This window comes from Psilocybe cubensis, chromosome 2 (genome assembly GCF_017499595.1).
Source record: "Psilocybe cubensis strain MGC-MH-2018 chromosome 2, whole genome shotgun sequence".
Classification (NCBI taxonomy): Eukaryota; Fungi; Basidiomycota; class Agaricomycetes; order Agaricales; family Agrocybaceae; genus Psilocybe; species Psilocybe cubensis.
In genome coordinates, this window is record NC_063000.1 from 1,102,096 (window position 1) to 1,119,294 (window position 17,199).

General features: G+C 47.1%; 6 protein-coding genes across 6 annotated transcripts; 4 read left to right on the forward strand and 2 right to left on the reverse strand.

Annotated features, from left to right (window-relative positions):
* Positions 1-21: 21 nt before the first annotated feature.
* Positions 22-561, reverse strand: JR316_0001856 (uncharacterized protein; the record flags this gene model as incomplete). Its single annotated transcript, XM_047887654.1, has 1 exon — positions 22-561. One exon carries the CDS (start codon positions 559-561, stop codon positions 22-24), a length of 540 nt encoding a protein of 179 aa, XP_047752577.1.
* A 1,049-nt stretch (positions 562-1,610) lies between these two features.
* JR316_0001857 (Minichromosome loss protein 1) lies at positions 1,611-5,743 on the forward strand (the record flags this gene model as incomplete). Its single annotated transcript, XM_047887655.1, has 17 exons — positions 1,611-1,690; positions 1,759-1,879; positions 1,934-2,085; positions 2,137-2,251; positions 2,308-2,414; positions 2,463-2,542; positions 2,601-2,772; positions 2,828-3,213; positions 3,264-3,335; positions 3,394-3,528; positions 3,581-3,937; positions 3,995-4,113; positions 4,165-4,344; positions 4,400-4,491; positions 4,540-5,177; positions 5,229-5,375; positions 5,436-5,743. 17 exons carry the CDS (start codon positions 1,611-1,613, stop codon positions 5,741-5,743), a joined length of 3,261 nt encoding a protein of 1,086 aa, XP_047752578.1.
* Positions 5,744-6,009: 266 nt separating this feature from the next.
* Positions 6,010-8,261, reverse strand: JR316_0001858 (Mitochondrial transcription factor 1; the record flags this gene model as incomplete). Its single annotated transcript, XM_047887656.1, has 6 exons — positions 6,010-6,048; positions 6,110-6,266; positions 6,323-6,411; positions 6,477-6,713; positions 6,799-6,953; positions 7,352-8,261. The coding sequence occupies 6 exons, from the start codon at positions 8,259-8,261 to the stop codon at positions 6,010-6,012; spliced, it is 1,587 nt and encodes a 528-aa protein (XP_047752579.1).
* A 206-nt stretch (positions 8,262-8,467) lies between these two features.
* Positions 8,468-9,817, forward strand: JR316_0001859 (Strobilurin A biosynthesis cluster protein l1; the record flags this gene model as incomplete). Its single annotated transcript, XM_047887657.1, has 3 exons — positions 8,468-8,701; positions 8,760-9,055; positions 9,112-9,817. The coding sequence occupies 3 exons, from the start codon at positions 8,468-8,470 to the stop codon at positions 9,815-9,817; spliced, it is 1,236 nt and encodes a 411-aa protein (XP_047752580.1).
* Positions 9,818-10,459: 642 nt separating this feature from the next.
* JR316_0001860 (Cell division control protein 6-like protein) lies at positions 10,460-12,581 on the forward strand (the record flags this gene model as incomplete). Its single annotated transcript, XM_047887658.1, has 3 exons — positions 10,460-10,736; positions 10,804-11,320; positions 11,372-12,581. 3 exons carry the CDS (start codon positions 10,460-10,462, stop codon positions 12,579-12,581), a joined length of 2,004 nt encoding a protein of 667 aa, XP_047752581.1.
* A 1,198-nt stretch (positions 12,582-13,779) lies between these two features.
* JR316_0001861 (uncharacterized protein) lies at positions 13,780-16,232 on the forward strand (the record flags this gene model as incomplete). The annotated part of the gene is made up of 2 exons (XM_047887659.1): positions 13,780-13,865; positions 13,925-16,232. The coding sequence occupies 2 exons, from the start codon at positions 13,780-13,782 to the stop codon at positions 16,230-16,232; spliced, it is 2,394 nt and encodes a 797-aa protein (XP_047752582.1).
* Positions 16,233-17,199: the final 967 nt, after the last annotated feature.

Below are 17,199 nucleotides of genomic sequence, written 5' to 3' on the forward strand. Positions count from 1 at the left end.
CATACAGAGGATTTTGTATGGCTATTGCGCAGAGCGGGTCAGTACAAGAAGAATGAGAGAAATCGCAACCACCAACCTCCACTGAGAGTTATTCACCCCTTGGATATCGATTCTCCACTTCCATTTATTCTTATACCGAATTTGCTTCATTTCTTGATGTGATCGGACGGCCATAAATCCCAGAAGGACGGATTGCAGTAATGAGACGCCTGATACAATGGGCATCCAGATTTTGATGTTTTCATCGGGGGTATTGATGATGTTGGTTAAAAGCAGGCATGTCATGGTAATAGATGCCGCAAGGGAGATGGTCCAAAGAAAGGTAAGAAAGTAGGCCACTCCAACAGTAAGCGCAGAGTAGAGTCGGGGGCTGTTGTACGACTCCGAACTTCCGGTAAGAAGGATGTAAGTGTTGTAAATGAAAGTGAGGGCAATGACCAAGGGAATCAGCCATACAATGGGTGAGAGGTCAGTCGCCAGGCCCCCAAAGACCATTCCAATGCCGGAAATGCATAGCGATGTGATGGTCACCGAAAAGAATTGCTGAGGGAACGAACCCATGTCGTACCCATCCAACGTTGAACGAAAGGGAAGAAAGGGAAAGCTAGGGTACAAATGCTTACCTTACTGTGCACTCTATAAGACCATATATAAATGTTCGAGAGTGTCAAACATGATGCAAGTATGCATCAGTAGAGCTGTCAAAAATCTCGAGCGCTGCAGCCGTAGGTAGACACCATTTCCTGGCCTGTCGGCCCTATGTCGGGCAGTCCGAGTCAGATATTCTCATAGCGTGGTTATTTTTGTTGCGAACTACAAGCAATGTTTTTCTGTATTAGTTGTAATCGAATGCTCAACCGGGTGGCAGGGCATAGCTATGGTTTGGTACGAGATTTAGATGGACTTCAGAGATCGAGACAGCTAGTTAGCCTGGAAATTAATCTTCATAAACATTTGATTCAAACACGGATAAGAAGAGTCCCCGGGTTAAATATAATATCGCTGGGCGGTGTCAAACTTCGGCCTGGATAAGAGGCGATGCATCAGCCGGCTCTGCCTGCTTAAGTCTTGCCTGCGAAGTAAGTTGAATGAGAAATGACACACTTCTACTTCCAAGATAGACAAATAGAATCGTACCAAATTCATCTGATAATCAGCCTTCTGAGACATTGGATAGATGCGAAGTAAAGAGTGTGCGGTCACTTGGCTTTACTCTTAATCAGTCGTTATTTTCTCCAAGGTTGCGAAAGCGAAGGCATTTTTGAAGGGCCGAGATTTGTTCTACACAATGGACCACAGCACAAAGTGGAGAGTTGCTTCAATGACGGCTCCGCTCCCTAAAGTGCCTGCCAAAGGGTTGCCCATATTTATTGCGATGGTGTCTTCAGGTTTCCACAGAATGCATTTGACATTGACAAGACTGCTGGTGGGTTGCAAGCCGTGTGAAGTTGCAACGCCGACGTCGAAACAGTAATGTGTGATTACATGATACAGGTGTGGCACGATACGTCACAGTCGCGTGACCATATGTGACTTCACGCGTCGAAGTCGCGAGTCGAAGAACGGCCAATTCTCACACGGTACTTTCATCTCTTCCGCTCTCATCATACATGTCGGCCGACGACACAATTCTGCGTACAGGCGAGCACGGTCAAGGCCGCACCGTCCTTGCTTTCTCTCAGGATGGAGAGTGAGTAAATTTCTACCGCTCTGGTGTGATTAGAATCCCCGTTTTTAATTGGCAAACTGCGACACTAGATACACTTTTACAGGTGGTGGGGATGTTGTGGTATCAATATGGAAAACAGACGAGGGCAAGGAGGGTGAACCATCGTTTGCTATGGATGGAGATTATCCCATAACAGCACTTGCAGCTGCGGTACGCATTTTATTAAACGAGAATTTGGTTATTATAATCATTTAAATTTTACAGGACGATTGCTGGCTGGCTGGCGACTCAGAGGGAATAGTCAGGCGATATACCAAGAACTCCAACCAAGTTGTTGGTCTTTTGATGACTGTAACTCTTCCCGTTCGATGCCTGGCGTTCGATCCAAATGGTAGAAAGGTGGCAATAACACACGAGTGAGCTGATCCTCGCACTGCTCATAGATGCGATTTTTAACCATCACGTAGCGACAAGTGGGTTAGGCTTTTGGATATTGAGGATACGACCGTTACGGTGGACTTGAAAGAGGGTTATACATCAGGTGTCCGAAGCGCGACGTGGCACCCTTCTGGATCTCTTTTGGTGAGTAAGTTGCATTTATACCTCTATTTTCACAGACTGAGGGCACTTCTTTTGAGTCAACTTGCACTCATGACGGCAAAATTGTTATATGGAATATGTCATCCGACAAGCCAAAGCTGGAGAAAATAATCGAAGGAATTATTCCGGTAGTAAAGGATACTGAGTACGTCATTATCAACTTGACCTTGACCAATGGGCTGAAAACCATCAGTTCACCCGAATTTATGCATGATGTATCTGTAATATGGCACACGTCTGGAGAATACTTTTTTGTAGCAACCAAAGGCCATGGTACGTCACAAAACAGACCTTTCATTTCAATTGATAGGTTCATATGTTTTATGAATAGAAATTGTCTCTATATCACGCAGCGACTGGACCAAAACGGCAACTTTCTCTGATTCAAATGCAATAGGCACAGTCAACGCTCTTGCTTTATCACCGAATGGCGTGTATCTTGCTTCAGCGTCGGGGTCTAAGGTTAATATCTGGTCTACTCAAACACGTCGCTTGATAGCCAGGTAAACGCTTTAATTCATTTTTACACTTGGTATTACAACTAACTTATCTATTCAGTGAAAAGGCCCACCCAGAATCAACTATCTGTCAGCTGTTGTTCTCGCCCCGGAAGAATCTGATAGCATGGACAGACACAGATGGCAAGTTCAACAGATGGGCGAGACCTATACCATCTGGGATGCCCGACCCTATTCGTTCTTCTATATCTACGAAGGGTTCTGCAACCATTTCAGTCAAACCACACACGGGTTTAGACCTTTTCGGAGATGATACACAGGAAGATTCTATTGCTGTGGACAAGGAGGGTGCCGACGACGACGTGGACCTCGACGACGACATGGCAGATATTGACGACGGCTGGATTGTAGATGACTTGGACGGAGCTCACGCCCCAACAGCAGACGCTGAAGGGAGCTCAAAAGAGAAAAAGGTTATGAGAATGGGTCTGTCCTTTTTATAAACCTTGTTGAACATTCCTAACTGGTTCCATTAGTGAACATCACTGAAGCTCAGGAAGCCTTCCAACCAGGCTCTACCCCGATGGAAAATAGAAAGCGATATTTAGGTCAGAAATTGAATCGCAGAATGTCTAAGGCTTGATTGTGATACCTTTGAATTCGCAGCATATAATATGATTGGTGTTATCGACGTCACTGATCAAGATACTCATAATATTGTAAACGTGGAATTTCACGATCGGTCTCAGCGGTCAGGATATTACATTACCGACAACTACAAATACGACCTTGGTTATCTAGGTAAATCATCTAAATTATATCTGATTATATCCTACTAAAATTTGTATTTCAGGCGAGAGAGGGGCAGTGTTCGCATGTCCCCCAGATGGCGACCATCGCGCCGAGGTGCTATTCAAACCATATGGCAACACCAAAGCCAACGATTGGACATATAAGCTCTCTAAAAAGGGGGTCAAGTGCCTTGGAATTGCCGCTGGTGCACTGCCATATTCTTCACGGAACACACCAGAGAATGAATTGGAAGGATTTGGGCACGTAGTGGTAGCAACATCTGAAAATGACCTTACATTCCTATCAGGAACTGGGCGAGAGCGCCGGATTATGGCCCTCGGAGGGGAGTTTGTTACCATGGTTGCGAGCGCTGAGTGGGTGTTTGTTGTCCACCGCGCAGGCTCTACAACATTTGACGGTAAGCTGTTGATACTTTCGCTATCTGACAATTATACTCATTCCAAGGGTAATTTAGGCTCGCAGAATTTATCCTACAGCATCATCAACTTTGAAGACTTTTCTGTTCGCCAGAGGGATGTGTTACCAATTCCCAAGAAGCATACTTTGAAGTGGGTTGGAATCACTGACCAAGGGGTTCGTTCTTCTGTTTAAATCGGCAGACGGTTGTGCTAAGTTATGTTCCAGGCTCCTGCTATCTTCGACTCCACCGGTTACGTGCATATACTCACTAAATATCGCATTCCACACCATGCATCATGGGCTCGCGTCATGGACACGAATACTTTGGAACGGAGGCAAGGCAAAGACGAATCTTACTGGCCAGTTGGCATTGCTGAGAACAACCTAATGTGCTTGATCTTGAAAGTTAGTCTTACACGTTTTTGTACTTATCGAAGTTCTGACATTTATTGTATTACAGGGACGGCAAGAATACCCATCATTCCCAAGGCCTTTGATTCAAGATTTACCTATGCAAATGCCCTTCCGACAAAGCACTGCCCAAGAAGAGTCGTAAGTTAATTAAAAGTCATTTTGACTGCTTCAGCTGATAGGAATTAGGATTGAACGTGAAATGCTCCGAGTTGAACTGGAACTGGATTCACTAGATGAAGAACTTACCACCAATGACATCGTATCGCGGGAAAAGGCTATGGACAAGGAGTTGATCATGCTCATCCAAGCGGCTTGCAAGGCCGGAAATGTCCCTCGAGCCATTGAATTGACGAAGCTTCTGCACCACACTGGTGTCCTCGACGCTGCCATGCAGGTGGCAGATTTCTACCACTTACCCGGTCTCAAGGAGAAGATGCGCATAATCAAAGACAAACGAGAGGATCAGGAGGACAGGCTTATTGCTGCACGCGAGAAAAGAAGACGGTGGCTGAAACCAGACGCGCCGTTACGCCAAATTGCGGAGTCGTCCTCGATATCCTTGTCTTCGCGGTATGACCCGCTAGCAGACTTCAGGCCGCCACCTGTAATTGAAAGGCCTGGTATGTCGCGTGTTACACAACCGAAAATCGAGAGGACTGTCTTCTCTTCACATAACACGCCCTCGGTCCATTCAACTCAAGAACGTCCAGGCTGGGATGAGTCGAATTTTCCTGACTCCCCTCCGAGTGAAACGAAACGGAAGAGAGCTGAGATAGAGGATTCGATCCCGAGTTCGGATATTTCGATGCCACCCCCCAAACAAAGTGAGTTTCGACTGATCACAATTGTTATATCATTTAACCTCAATTTCCTAGAATCCAACCCCTTCGCCCGCAAAACGAACGAAACCAATAATAAAAATCTATTTGCTCGAAAGGCCGAGTCGAATAAACCTGTTCAAAAAAGCGAGAGCTTCTTTGAAAAAGTTGACGCTGCAGAGTCTGAAGCAGCACCAAGAAAACGTATGGCATTTTTCTTTTCACATTCGAGCAGTTCGCAAAAATGCTAAACGATGGCTTTAGGACCCAACGCTGCAAAGGGCAAAGACAAGGCTGGCAAGGAAGGAGGTTCTAAACAGGCCACATTGTTCGGGATGATGGGCAAGGCTGCCGATAAAGGGTTGAAACCCAAGAAGAAAACAGAAGTAGACACGAAAGCCGTTCCATATGCAAATGGCGAAGAAACCCAAGCCGATTCGCAAATGACTGATTTGACGATGTCAGAGTCTATGGTGGTTGAATCGCAGGAGCTTGAGGAAACTCAACCGGCAGAGGAGTGGGATGATATTGCAGAGCCACCGGTTTCCGATGCTATTACATCGCAGGCATAATCTCCATTTCGTTCGCATTCGAATTTGTACCACACACCTAGCGACCCCGTATTAACCCTGGATATCAATCATGTATTATTTTTGTTCATAATTTATGTAACTTTTTTTTCGTATACAATCACTTGCTGTTTGAAATAATGATTCCGACCAGTTTGATAACAACTCGTGGCTACCCCTTGGATATAGAAACGCCAAGAAGTGATTTTTAGTCCACAAAACGTTTTGCAGCGAAGGAAGTCACTGGATGTCGACTCTCGATGCAAAGGTTACATCTTCTTGGAGAACATTTGTTCGATCCCGAGATCCTGAGGAAAGAATGAACTTGGTTAGATGCGTGAGATAAGTAGAACATTAAGCTGTACATACAGTTGGTCTGAATGGCCATTTGATAAATGCTTGAACGACTGCGTTCCAGTCCTGGATGGTGAAGCTACGAGGAGATTTCGTGACGTCAAATGGTTTAGAAGGGTCTTCAGGGTTGGTAAGGTATTTCATCATATTATATGCACCGGGACCCAAAGCCCTGAGAGGAGGGATGATGAGTAACAAAATACAACGATTCAAGATTATGAATCTTACGAGATAGATCTTTCCAGAGGGGTGGCTTTCACTACGAATAGCTTCCGAACGACATAGTCCCAATAATCAAGGTCACCAGGAAGGATGACCTACAATGATAGGATCGTGCTTGTTAGCGAACAGGTCAAAATGCACGTAAATAGAGTCAATTTACTGGCTGGGCCATGGGCAAGAATCCACCCGCTACACGAGGACTTCCAGCACGTCTTTTCTCCAGGTTAAAGGTCTTTTCTTCAAATGTATTGTACCGCTCTGGATGGAAATGCTCGCCATAAGGCTGTAGGGCATCATAGGGAACCGTTTGCGAGAGATGAGCAACCGCCTGCGCCATGACTGACACTTTACAGCGAGCTTGCCCCAATTTGGTGACCGCTTCGGGTGCCTTAAATCTCTGTGTCAAATGAATAGCAGCCCAATGAAGAAAACGAAAGAATCGAGCGTCAAATATATTCCTACAATGAAAAAGAATCACGAACCTCCCACATGCGGTCAGGAAGAATAAAGTTCATAGGCATGCGACCAAACTTAAATAGCCACTGACGATCTGGAACTGTACGAAGGAGCTGTGCGCCAACTAATTCACCATCCACACCCGAGCCCATTTGCATAATAAAGTGCAACGTGGGATGAACTGAGATATATTGTGAGGGCAAGTAAAAGAAATATTGATAAATCGAATTTGCCTTGTTCCCAGTCAACGATTTCAACGTCATTTAAAAGCCCTGCCTTTTCAAGGTCAGTATATGTCCCCCAGTTTCTTGCGTTCGCTTGAACAACAGTAACTCGATCGTCTATTTCTTCCAGAGGCTATAAATTGAGTTTGAGGTGAGAAGGGAGGAAGAGGAGATCATGATGAGGTCATGGCTACCTTGACATATTTCCAGTAGTGAGGTACTGATTCAAGGATTATGAGTTTCTTGATTCGTTCCCTTGGAAGCTTGAGCAAAGCTCGCGACAGCTGCCCAGGACCTAAGAGGTATCATGAGGATCATTATGCATTTTGGTGCTCCAACTGTAAATTAAAATTACCAGAGAATGCTTCAATAATAACCTTATCCTTTGAACCCTCCGGAATGATTTTATCGGCAAGCATTAACGCAGTTTCGGGATTTCGTAGCGTCGGTCGCTTGGATTCTCTGACATGGGAAAACACTTCTTTCCATTGTGCCATAGGGGGGAGATTGAGGAAAGGAATCTCGCCGGAGGGATTATCGGTCTCCATGTTTATGAGTTGTGTTCCAGAGGACGACTTCCTTTGCGGTCGAGGAAGAGGCTTTCGATAACCCTTACCAGGGGGTCTACCCAATGTCGGGGTCTCTTCAGTCTCACCACTTCGCCGTCTTCGTCTAGGTTTTGGATTAAGGGCTTCCTGTTCGGCGGCGGCGGCAAGCATTTCTGCTTTTGTCCTACGCTTGCGTCGTTGCCGTATTTCGATTTCCTGTTCGGCGGCGGCGGCAAGCATTTCTGCTTTTGTCCTACGCTTGCGTCGTTGTCGTATTTCGATTCCAGCTAAAAGTTCGGAACCTTCTACAGAGTGCAGGGAGGCCGGTTCTTTTGAGAGATCCGCGATTTCTGAGGGACTAAGTGAGCCAGAAACATCAGCGGCGGCACGAGCATGAATCGCATTCACGAGTTCTTTGAGGGTTTCTTTCCTTTTTTGCTTTTCGCTGGCACTGAGAACATCAGCTCCCAGATCTGCATTCACCCGTCGTTTTCTTTGTTTTGGAAAGTCTACTCCTTCAGTCAATTCGGAGTGTTCGTCAGAATACGAGGACTGAGAGGCCTCGGACTGGATGTCATTGAGATGGGACGAGGAAACGGTTGCAAATGTTGAGCGGCGCTGCAAAAATGAACTGGAGGATACCATTGAGCGTTCCAGGTCGAGCCGCGCGCATCTTGAATATTGCCAAAGAGTCCTCGAAAATTGCACAGTGGCCATCCTGGGTGTTGAATGAAACTATTTCGGGAGCAACTCAGAAAATATGAGTGTATTGTTTGTATTGAATTTCATTATCATTCAATCCAAACAAGGAGAGGCTCCGATCCGCCCGCAGGCCACTCCTTGATTCAGATCAAATGGCGTCCCGTCGCCGACCGTTGTGGTTCATCACAACGACGACTTGCCTACACGAACCTAATGCATAAATGCCAGCCACCATAACTATTAACTGGCGGGCTGTCAAGCGCATCACTCTCTTTCTCGTTTGTGTAACATTACCTGTGCTCTACTATCTTTATTATACTTTCAAACCTCCTGTCGCACTATACGCCGAGCTCTTTGATGCAGAACTCAAAGCCTCGAAAACGGTAGCTGAAACTCGAGGGAAGGACAGATATGTAAAATTTAAACAACTTCAAGGCGCAGGGTTTAATAACCAGGTACGGCATCAGTCTTTTTGAAAGTAATACTGAAATTGACTCGATATCTTTTTCTTAGGCCCAAGAAATATTGTTGTACCACCACCTTGCTTTGCAGACCTCCAGAACATATGTTTACCAACCTCTTATATGGCGTCCACGAGGAGAGAAAGCCACTGTACCACTCTCAGCTTTCCTACTTGGTGTGACGGAGAACAGCATCAGCGAAGCTGTTTTTGAGCAAGTTTGTCCCCCAGGCGAGGTTGTTCATGTCAATCTGAGGGTTGACTACGCAGACCAATGGTTTCATGCCAAAGATATTCTGAACCGCAAAGACAGATGCGTTGTGGTTGACGACTGGCTTTTCAATTGGAAGTACGTTGCGAGTCCTGTATTTCCCAATGCTGCGTATGCTAACCAGATTTTCAAAGCTTCCTGGCGTCCACAGGTCTGCGAGTAGTATGGTCCTCATTTCAAACATATCTGGCCGATCATTTCAAGTGGTCGGAACACGTCTTGGATATAGTCAACAGGACGGAAGCCAACCTTGGCCTCAGACCAAATTCCAGCGCTTCAGCGGACGGGGAACCTTATATGGCAATCCATCTTCGACGAGGGGATTTTGAAGACCATTGTTCCTATCTTGCTGAAACTAGACAAGGCTTCACGACGTGGGCAACCCTTCCTCTTATCCAACAGACCATTTATTCTCCGACCCTGGATACATACAATGCCACGTCGGTCATGGCGCATTGTTACCCCAGCCTATACCGCATACTAGACGTCATATCGGACCAGGCACGCAAGAAGCCGCACTTGCGAAGATTGCATGTCCTGCACGACGGCTCTTGGGACCACCCGCTGGTTTATCTCCAGTTCTACAAACTTGCTGAAGCGCTGAAGAGCGCAGAGTGGGCCAAAAGGCATGGCTGGGAAGGCGGTCCGATGTTACGAGTTACGCAGAGCTCAGATGCGCCTATATACGCAGGCGAGAGGGACTGGACTGTATGCGTGGACGTCGAACTCGCTCGGCGCGCGGAAGTGTTTATTGGTAATGGCTATTCGAGTCTAAGCACCCAAGTTATTGCGCTACGATTGGCGGACGGTGGAAATATACAGGATATTACATTGGTCTAAGAATTGCTTTCTCGTTGAGGATTATGTATTTATTGTTTTATTTACACAATGTTTTGCTAGAAGACGGAACCTGCAGTTTAGCTTTGACGAATAGTGAAAAATCGAACAATTATCCACCAAAGTACCGAAGTTGCTTATGATTTGCCACGTTAGCGTGTGCATGTGGAGCGGGAGCCGAGATCCAGACGTACAGGAACAACATATCAAATTTCTTGTTGATTGAACGGAAAGTGACACCATTCATCCGTAATGTGTACTCAGGTCTTGGATGGGTCCATGTACAATACGCGCTTGAATGGTCACAGAAAGCTACCTATCCATCCAAAGAGCAGTCTGAAGACCAGAAATCGCGACGCTGGCCGATTTTCTGTAGTGTCGTAACCAGAATTCAGGGATGCGGCGCGTATGAACACGCGTGCTAATAAACGGATCGGTAATTAAACGCGAACACACGTGATGACGCGACGCGTTTACGCGCCTGTCACCCTTCGCGTCTTGCCTCGTTTATCGGTTTGATGTCAGTGGCGGAGATTGAATCGCCGGATACACTACCTGCGCCGCCCGTGCTCTTGTTCTTCCCATCCTACGACAACGTCCTCCTTGTCGTTGTAGAGCCTCTTTCCTACTCCTCGTATTTCAACAATGCAGACACGGAGCACCGTCCTTGGGAAGAGAGGCCATCAGGACTCGACACCTGTGCCTTCAGTTAAGGCATGTGAACAGCTTCAGACCCCCGACCGTACCCCAAATCCAAAGCGTGCTCGCACTAATGGAAACGTCCTGGATGACGACGGGAACAAAGAGAACATACCGCCACTCAAGGTTTCGCCCGGGAGCGTTGATAGCTCCCCCAGGGCGGCCAGAGCCCTAAGGAGGAACGCGACAGAAACTGCGGTCACACCCACTCGTAATCGCCCAGGTACGTTTCCTTCATACCGTTTTTCTACATTACTTCGTTTATTTAGTGTCGCATTCGCATATTGTAGCCATTCGACGAAATGCATCGCTGTCATCAATGCCACCGACGACGCCATCAGTCGAAATTTTAAATCTGGCAATTTCAACTCCACCACCAACTCCGCCAACCAATCTCCTTCCTGTCCATGCTCGCGCTCGCGCGTTACTCCGCGCGACATACAATAATGCTCAACATGAAATTGCCGGTCGTGTCACAGAGCGCAAGGCGATTGTCGATTTCCTCGCGCCATTTATCGAAAACCGACCAACAGACGATGCTGAGAATGCATCGAGCATGTTCATCTCAGGCTCTCCTGGTTCTGGCAAAACTGCATTGGTTAATGCCATTATCCGCCAGCTTTCTAGCGAAAACAACGCGGCTGTCAATGTCGTCTTCATTAATTGCGTGGCACTAAAGGGCGTTGATGCTCTATGGGAACGCATGATTGAAGATCTCAACGCAGGCATCAAACGAAAACCTGCCGCAAAGAAGGCGAAAGGCCGAGAGGGTGTCATGTCCATCTTGAATACCTTGAGTTCCAAATGGTCAGTTGCCGATCTCTTCTTTGGAGGTTTCTTTCTCATTTGTTCTTCTAGCATTCTCATCCTCGATGAGCTCGATCATATTACTCCGAATGCACATTGCTTAGCGTCGATCTTCACTCTCACCGACGCTCTTTCATCTCAACTCCGTCTCATTGCCATTGCAAACACTCATACTCTGACTTCATCGTCTACCAATGGGCTTGTTTTCGGATCCAACGTTCGAACCATCCATTTCGCCCCCTACACTCCAAACCAGCTACAAGAGATTCTCCAATCACGGTTGGCTCCTCTTTCCGATGAAGATTCTTCGCCGGAGTCGCTGGCGGCAGCCAAGAAACTCCTCCCAGCACCGACCCTGATGTTGCTGACGAAGAAGATCGCCTCTCTTACAGGTGATGTTAGAAGCCTCTTCGAAGTTTTACGCGGCGCCATCGACCTCGGAGTTGCAGCCTCTAAAAAATCTCTTTCGGAAGAGAATATTTTATCCACGCCCTCCATTGCTGTTACCCCACAACATGTATTGGCTGCCCTGAAAGCCTACACACCCGCGTCCAGAACAACTCAAGCCTCCGGCGCATCTTCCGCGACATCTATGACGTCATCGAACAGTGAGACTGTCACCAAAATCCGTAACCTTGGTCTTCAAGCTCGTTTGGTTCTTCTGGCCATTTTACTTGCCTCCAAGCGCCTGGAAGCCGGCCTTCCTCTTTTGCCATCGGCATCCCCCCCCAGAAAGTCCTCCGCCTCTCCTATGAAGAGAACCACTTCCCTTCCCAACCCATCTCCAGTCAGCCCTGGCGTGGAGACTAGCGCCCTTCATGCTTACTACACTACTGTTCTGTCTCGCACCGAAAGCGGCATTTTCGACGCTGTCTCCCGAAGCGAATTTGGCGACTTGCTTGGCATTTTGGAAGGTGTCGGTATTGCTACACTGTCATCTTCGCTTGGTACCTCTTCCGTCACTTCTAGTCCAACGAAAGGCAGGAAAGGGTTCAGTCGCTCGGCCTCTTTCGGTGCTGGTCTGAGCAGGAACGGCGCCGGTACTGTTGGCGAAGTGCGCCTTGCTGAAGGTTTGTGGAGTGATGAAGTGCTCCGTGGATTGGGTGTGACTGGAGCCATTGACGCCGACGCTCGCGAAGAGGAGGTTCGCGGTATTTGGGAACGCGAAAAAGCCCGTCTTGCGAGGGATGTCAAAGCCATGGCGTCGGCCTCCACCAATGCCCATCTCAACACCTTTGCTGGTGCTTTCGAGGATTGTTAATCCTTTTGCTCCCATCTTTGCATTTTTCTTCTCTCTCTTTTTATCATCTTTGGTTTTCTGGAATCTCTCTGCTCATCACATATGCTTCCCTCTCTGCATCCACGTCATTTTCATTATCAATCAATTATGTTATGTTATTAAGTATGGTCAACCCTATGCAATCCCTCATCGATATGTCTCTCTGTTCCTCTCATACATCACTATTCATTTTCTTTTCGTTTTCCTTTGATATGTAGCTTTCTTGCATTGTTCTATTCCGTAATCGTTTTGTCCGGGCGTCCTCTCATTCCATCCTCCCTTTTCTGCATTCAGTATGGCCTGCATCTATCGATGCACGATTTGCCATTTTTTGTTTTGTTTTATCAAGTCGAAAAGTTGTTTCCGTAGTGTAGAAATCAAAAACTTCATGTGTAGAGTACTCTGTGCCTGTTGAAACAAATAAACGTTGAACCCACCACAAACCATGACTAGCCTCTTTAGACGCGTTCTATTGACTTAAATGGAAAAAGAGCAAACCGTAACAAATAATGTGCGCTGGCGAGTGGCACACTTCCCATATTTAGGAAATGTATTTTGATGGCTGATTGATTGTACTCGCCAACTTTTTTTGCAAACCGACTTTCGTGAGCTTGATCGATTATAATTTGGGCTCTGTTGGATTTTGTTACACTGTAATATTGCTCTGGCGCTCCTTGTGCTAGTCTGAACACCACATTATTATTCCAAGGCTGCTCACTGCAGTTCGGTGCTTTCACTGCAACTGAGCCTCCCCTCACATTCGAGCTGGCAGAACGGGCGAGTGGTACTAGAGCTGCGGATTCTTATGATATGTAGCTTCGACGAAACCCCTCTTTTGCTCGGCGTGGCTCGGGGAATGCTGGAAAAAAAGTATATGCAGACACCTGGAATCGGTGATGGGCCGCTTCCACCTGTGCCACTACCTTCCATAACGGGCGTACAGTGAGGCAACCGAGCACATGGATTGTCTTTGCCACCGGAGCACCTTTACCAAATATTCTCCCCTGGGAAAGTCTTATCGATTCAATCTGTGATATATATTCACAATATTCAGGCCAACCTACGATTTTCCAGATCTTTCCCCACAATCCTTCCTTTGTTTCCTACCCTCCCATTGTACCGTCGCTCCCTTCCGGTTGAGCCCACAGCCTAAAATCTCTCATTACTAAACAATATAACCATGCATCTACCTTTTAACCTCCCTGATCCCTCCGCACCCTTCCAGAAAACCCTGGACCTTGCAAAGTTAAACGAGAAAGCCAGAAAGTAGGTCTATCAGTGTTGCATCTCTCGAGATTAATCTTGACCGTTATTCTGCCCTTCAGAGAGAAGGAGGAACCTATTCCTCCAGGTGTAGCCTTATTCCCCCCGGGGTTCTTCTTACCTCTTGAGAAAGTTGAACCATTGTACCCGCCTACCCCGCCCCCCGTCGTTTTTATTGGCAATGTCATCAAAGCCAAAATCGACGAAGAGGTTCGTGAGCATCAGGCTCGGGTGGAAGCAAAGGCGCGCGAAACCGATGGCCAGGCCGACCAACTTGAACCCCTGTTCGTCATGCCGCTTCCCGAGGAGAAAACCACGCGCAAGAAGTCTAAGAGAGAGAAGGAAGAAGACGAAAAGAAGGCGAAGGAAAAGCCGAAGAAAGTACTTCCTGAGTATCCAATGGTTCAATACATGGATCGAGACGACCATCCTACCTACAATGGCCGTTTTCTTAAGCTTCAAAAACGTTGTGGAAATATCAGGGTCGTTGGTCCTGAGTATTGCTTTGGGTTGGCCGAGAGGAACTTTGACGTTGACTACGAGGATCCTCGTCGCCCACCTCCCCCAACGTCTCGGCCATTGACTACTAATTGGCCCGTTAATCCTCTGGATGGGCCGCCACCCAAAAAGTCAAAGCCCCGTCCATTTGTTCCGAAGTTTAAGCCTGACATATACGTCGCCAACGTCACTAAATGGCCAGAAATTCCCCGTAGTTTTGGAAACCAACATGAGGACGCTGTTGTTCTTCCAACAGAATACAAACCCTATCCCACACTGTTGCGAGCACAGTTAGTTCCTCCTGCTCCAGCAAGTGAAGAACGTGATGTCGAGAAACGAGAACAACTTGCGAAGCACCTGGACTCGGAAGTGTCGTCTCACCAAGTAGATCACCTGGCGTCTGACTCAAGTGCTGGTAGTACCAGTGCTGATTCCTTTCATACGGCCACCTTGTCATCAAATACCACAGAGCGTACTTCATCTTCCACTCCTTATTTCCTCCATCGTACTCCTAAGGCTCGTGACCGCAACGCAAATGAGCATGGACAGCTTCAAAAACCGTTCACCCCCTTTGCGACGCCCGCACCCCAAGATACCTGTATGCCGTCTGAAATAAAGTTTTCTCCTCCTGCTGCCTGGTTGCAATCCAGCACGCCGGACAAGCATGCACAAGAGTCGCCATCTTCCCCCCAGAATTGGGAATCTGCTGGTTCCAAAACTACTAAAGTTTTCAACATTGGCGCAGTTGACGCGTCAAAATTGAAGCTGGGGTCAGATGCTCGTCTTAAGGACGGCCCAGAGAATCGTAGAGCCGTCGTTCAGAGGGCACCATCGACATCTTCTAGAGTCGTTGAAAACTCAGAAACAGTTACTCCTCCACGTGTGGCACGACCACCCAAAGCGACTCATACTCGACAAGGCTCCAGACAAGCCATCTACTTTACCGACGAGCAGATTGCCGGCGTCGCATTGGCTTCCAGTCCTTCTCCGCCGACTCCACCGCCAAAGGATACTCCATATCTAGCTCAAATCCCGCCATATAAACCGAAAGAGTCTGAAATACAATCGAAGCCGAATCCTCCTGCTTTCCAAAAGCGCAGCTCTTCGCCGACTCCTGGTCCAAATCATGGAACCACCCTTCCCCTCAGAATACACAAGCGAAATCCATCGAATCCTCTCGCCAAAGATCCTCGAGATGTTTTTGACTACGCGAGTGTAACGACAAGCCGTGCAGAGCCTCAGGCAAAACCGCAAGGACCTCCTCCCGTGCTTAGGCACCATGGCCATGTGAGGATAGTTAGACCTCCGTCGCGCAATGAATCATTGCCCATAAATGTCAAGAGCAATGCGAGGCCGTCAACCTCGACGACCAAGTTTAGAACACCATTGGACCATGAAATACGTGCCAATAGCCACAATCGCTCCGCCAGTGAAAAGACGAATAAACCTCAGAGCCACGGAATTGAAGAGCCACGGCCGGAGTACAATCGCTCTACGAGTGCCCTCGGCCATCATCGTCGCAATCACTCTGTGGCCCAACCTAGGCCTATCGCGGACGTGGTCCGCCCTGATCACAGCCGCTCTTCCAGTGCACTGGGCCACTATCACGAACAGCTCAGGACTCCAGCAGTTCATCATAGGCCGGAAATGTCACGTTCGCAATCTCCTTCCATGTCAACCCCAAATTATGGGACGAGGGCGTATATGTCATCCACTACGAGCGGAAGATCTAAGGCGCTTCCCGGTTCCGGCCACGTTCGTAATGTCAGTGAATTTGGAAATATCCAATATTCTGCCAGTTTTTCTCATCAAACCCCACCACATCTATCTAACACCGCAACGGTTTCTCAACGTCGACCAAGATGGGCTTGAACAATCTATGGTCCATCCAGTGCGATGAAACATCAAATGTAACACCAATTGTACATATTACGAACTTTTAACGACCTTCTTCGGCGCTGGTGCTATACACGTGCACTTCAAATCGTCGCTCAACAAATGTTTCGGCATTTCTTTTTTCTTTCTCAATTTCCAACTTTAAACTCTTCCCATCTTTCCTCTATATTTCTGCACGTTTCGTATCCGTACTCCAGCTGTGCGCTGCGACAGCGATTTACCCCTCAGTTACGACACACTCCTTTCCACTGTCTTTACTACTACCACCGACGTCGACACACAACATCTACGCTCATTTCGCCATATCACGTCTCTTGACGTTTCTCGGCTTTCTTTCTTTCTTTCCCTTTTTCTTTACTATCTTTCCCTTCACATCTTCCAGATATTTCTCGCATCAGAAAACCAATCACGCAAAATCACATCAAACAACAAAAAACCACCAATTTATTCATTACCGCGACATCCTTTCCCTTTTCCTGTTGATTTCACTTTCTACCCTTCATTTTTGCCTGTCTATTTCCTTTTATTTACCAGGCACCGTCAACCAGCGGTCAAACACCCATGCGCCACTCTCATTTGATTCCATTTACTCTCGCCTGCACAGTCTGGAACTGCGGCGTGCCTCACACGCTCCTTCATGTTTTCAAGCTGCATATTTATCCCTATCTTTTATTCATTTTTATTCATTTATAGCTTGCTGTCATGCACCACACACACTCCTTTCGTCCACAGAACACGACACCACACACTCATTTTGTATTACCACATTCCTTTGCTCATCACGTTCTTTTCTTAATAGCGACGCTAGTCTAGTTTTGAGTCCTTTGCTTTGCAAATGCTGATATATTGCTCTGCTTTTTAACCTTGCTTTAGTCAATAGCTACTCATGTAAACAAAACAACCTGTTGAAATAAAAGATTAGGCCATTACTCGAAGAAGTCTG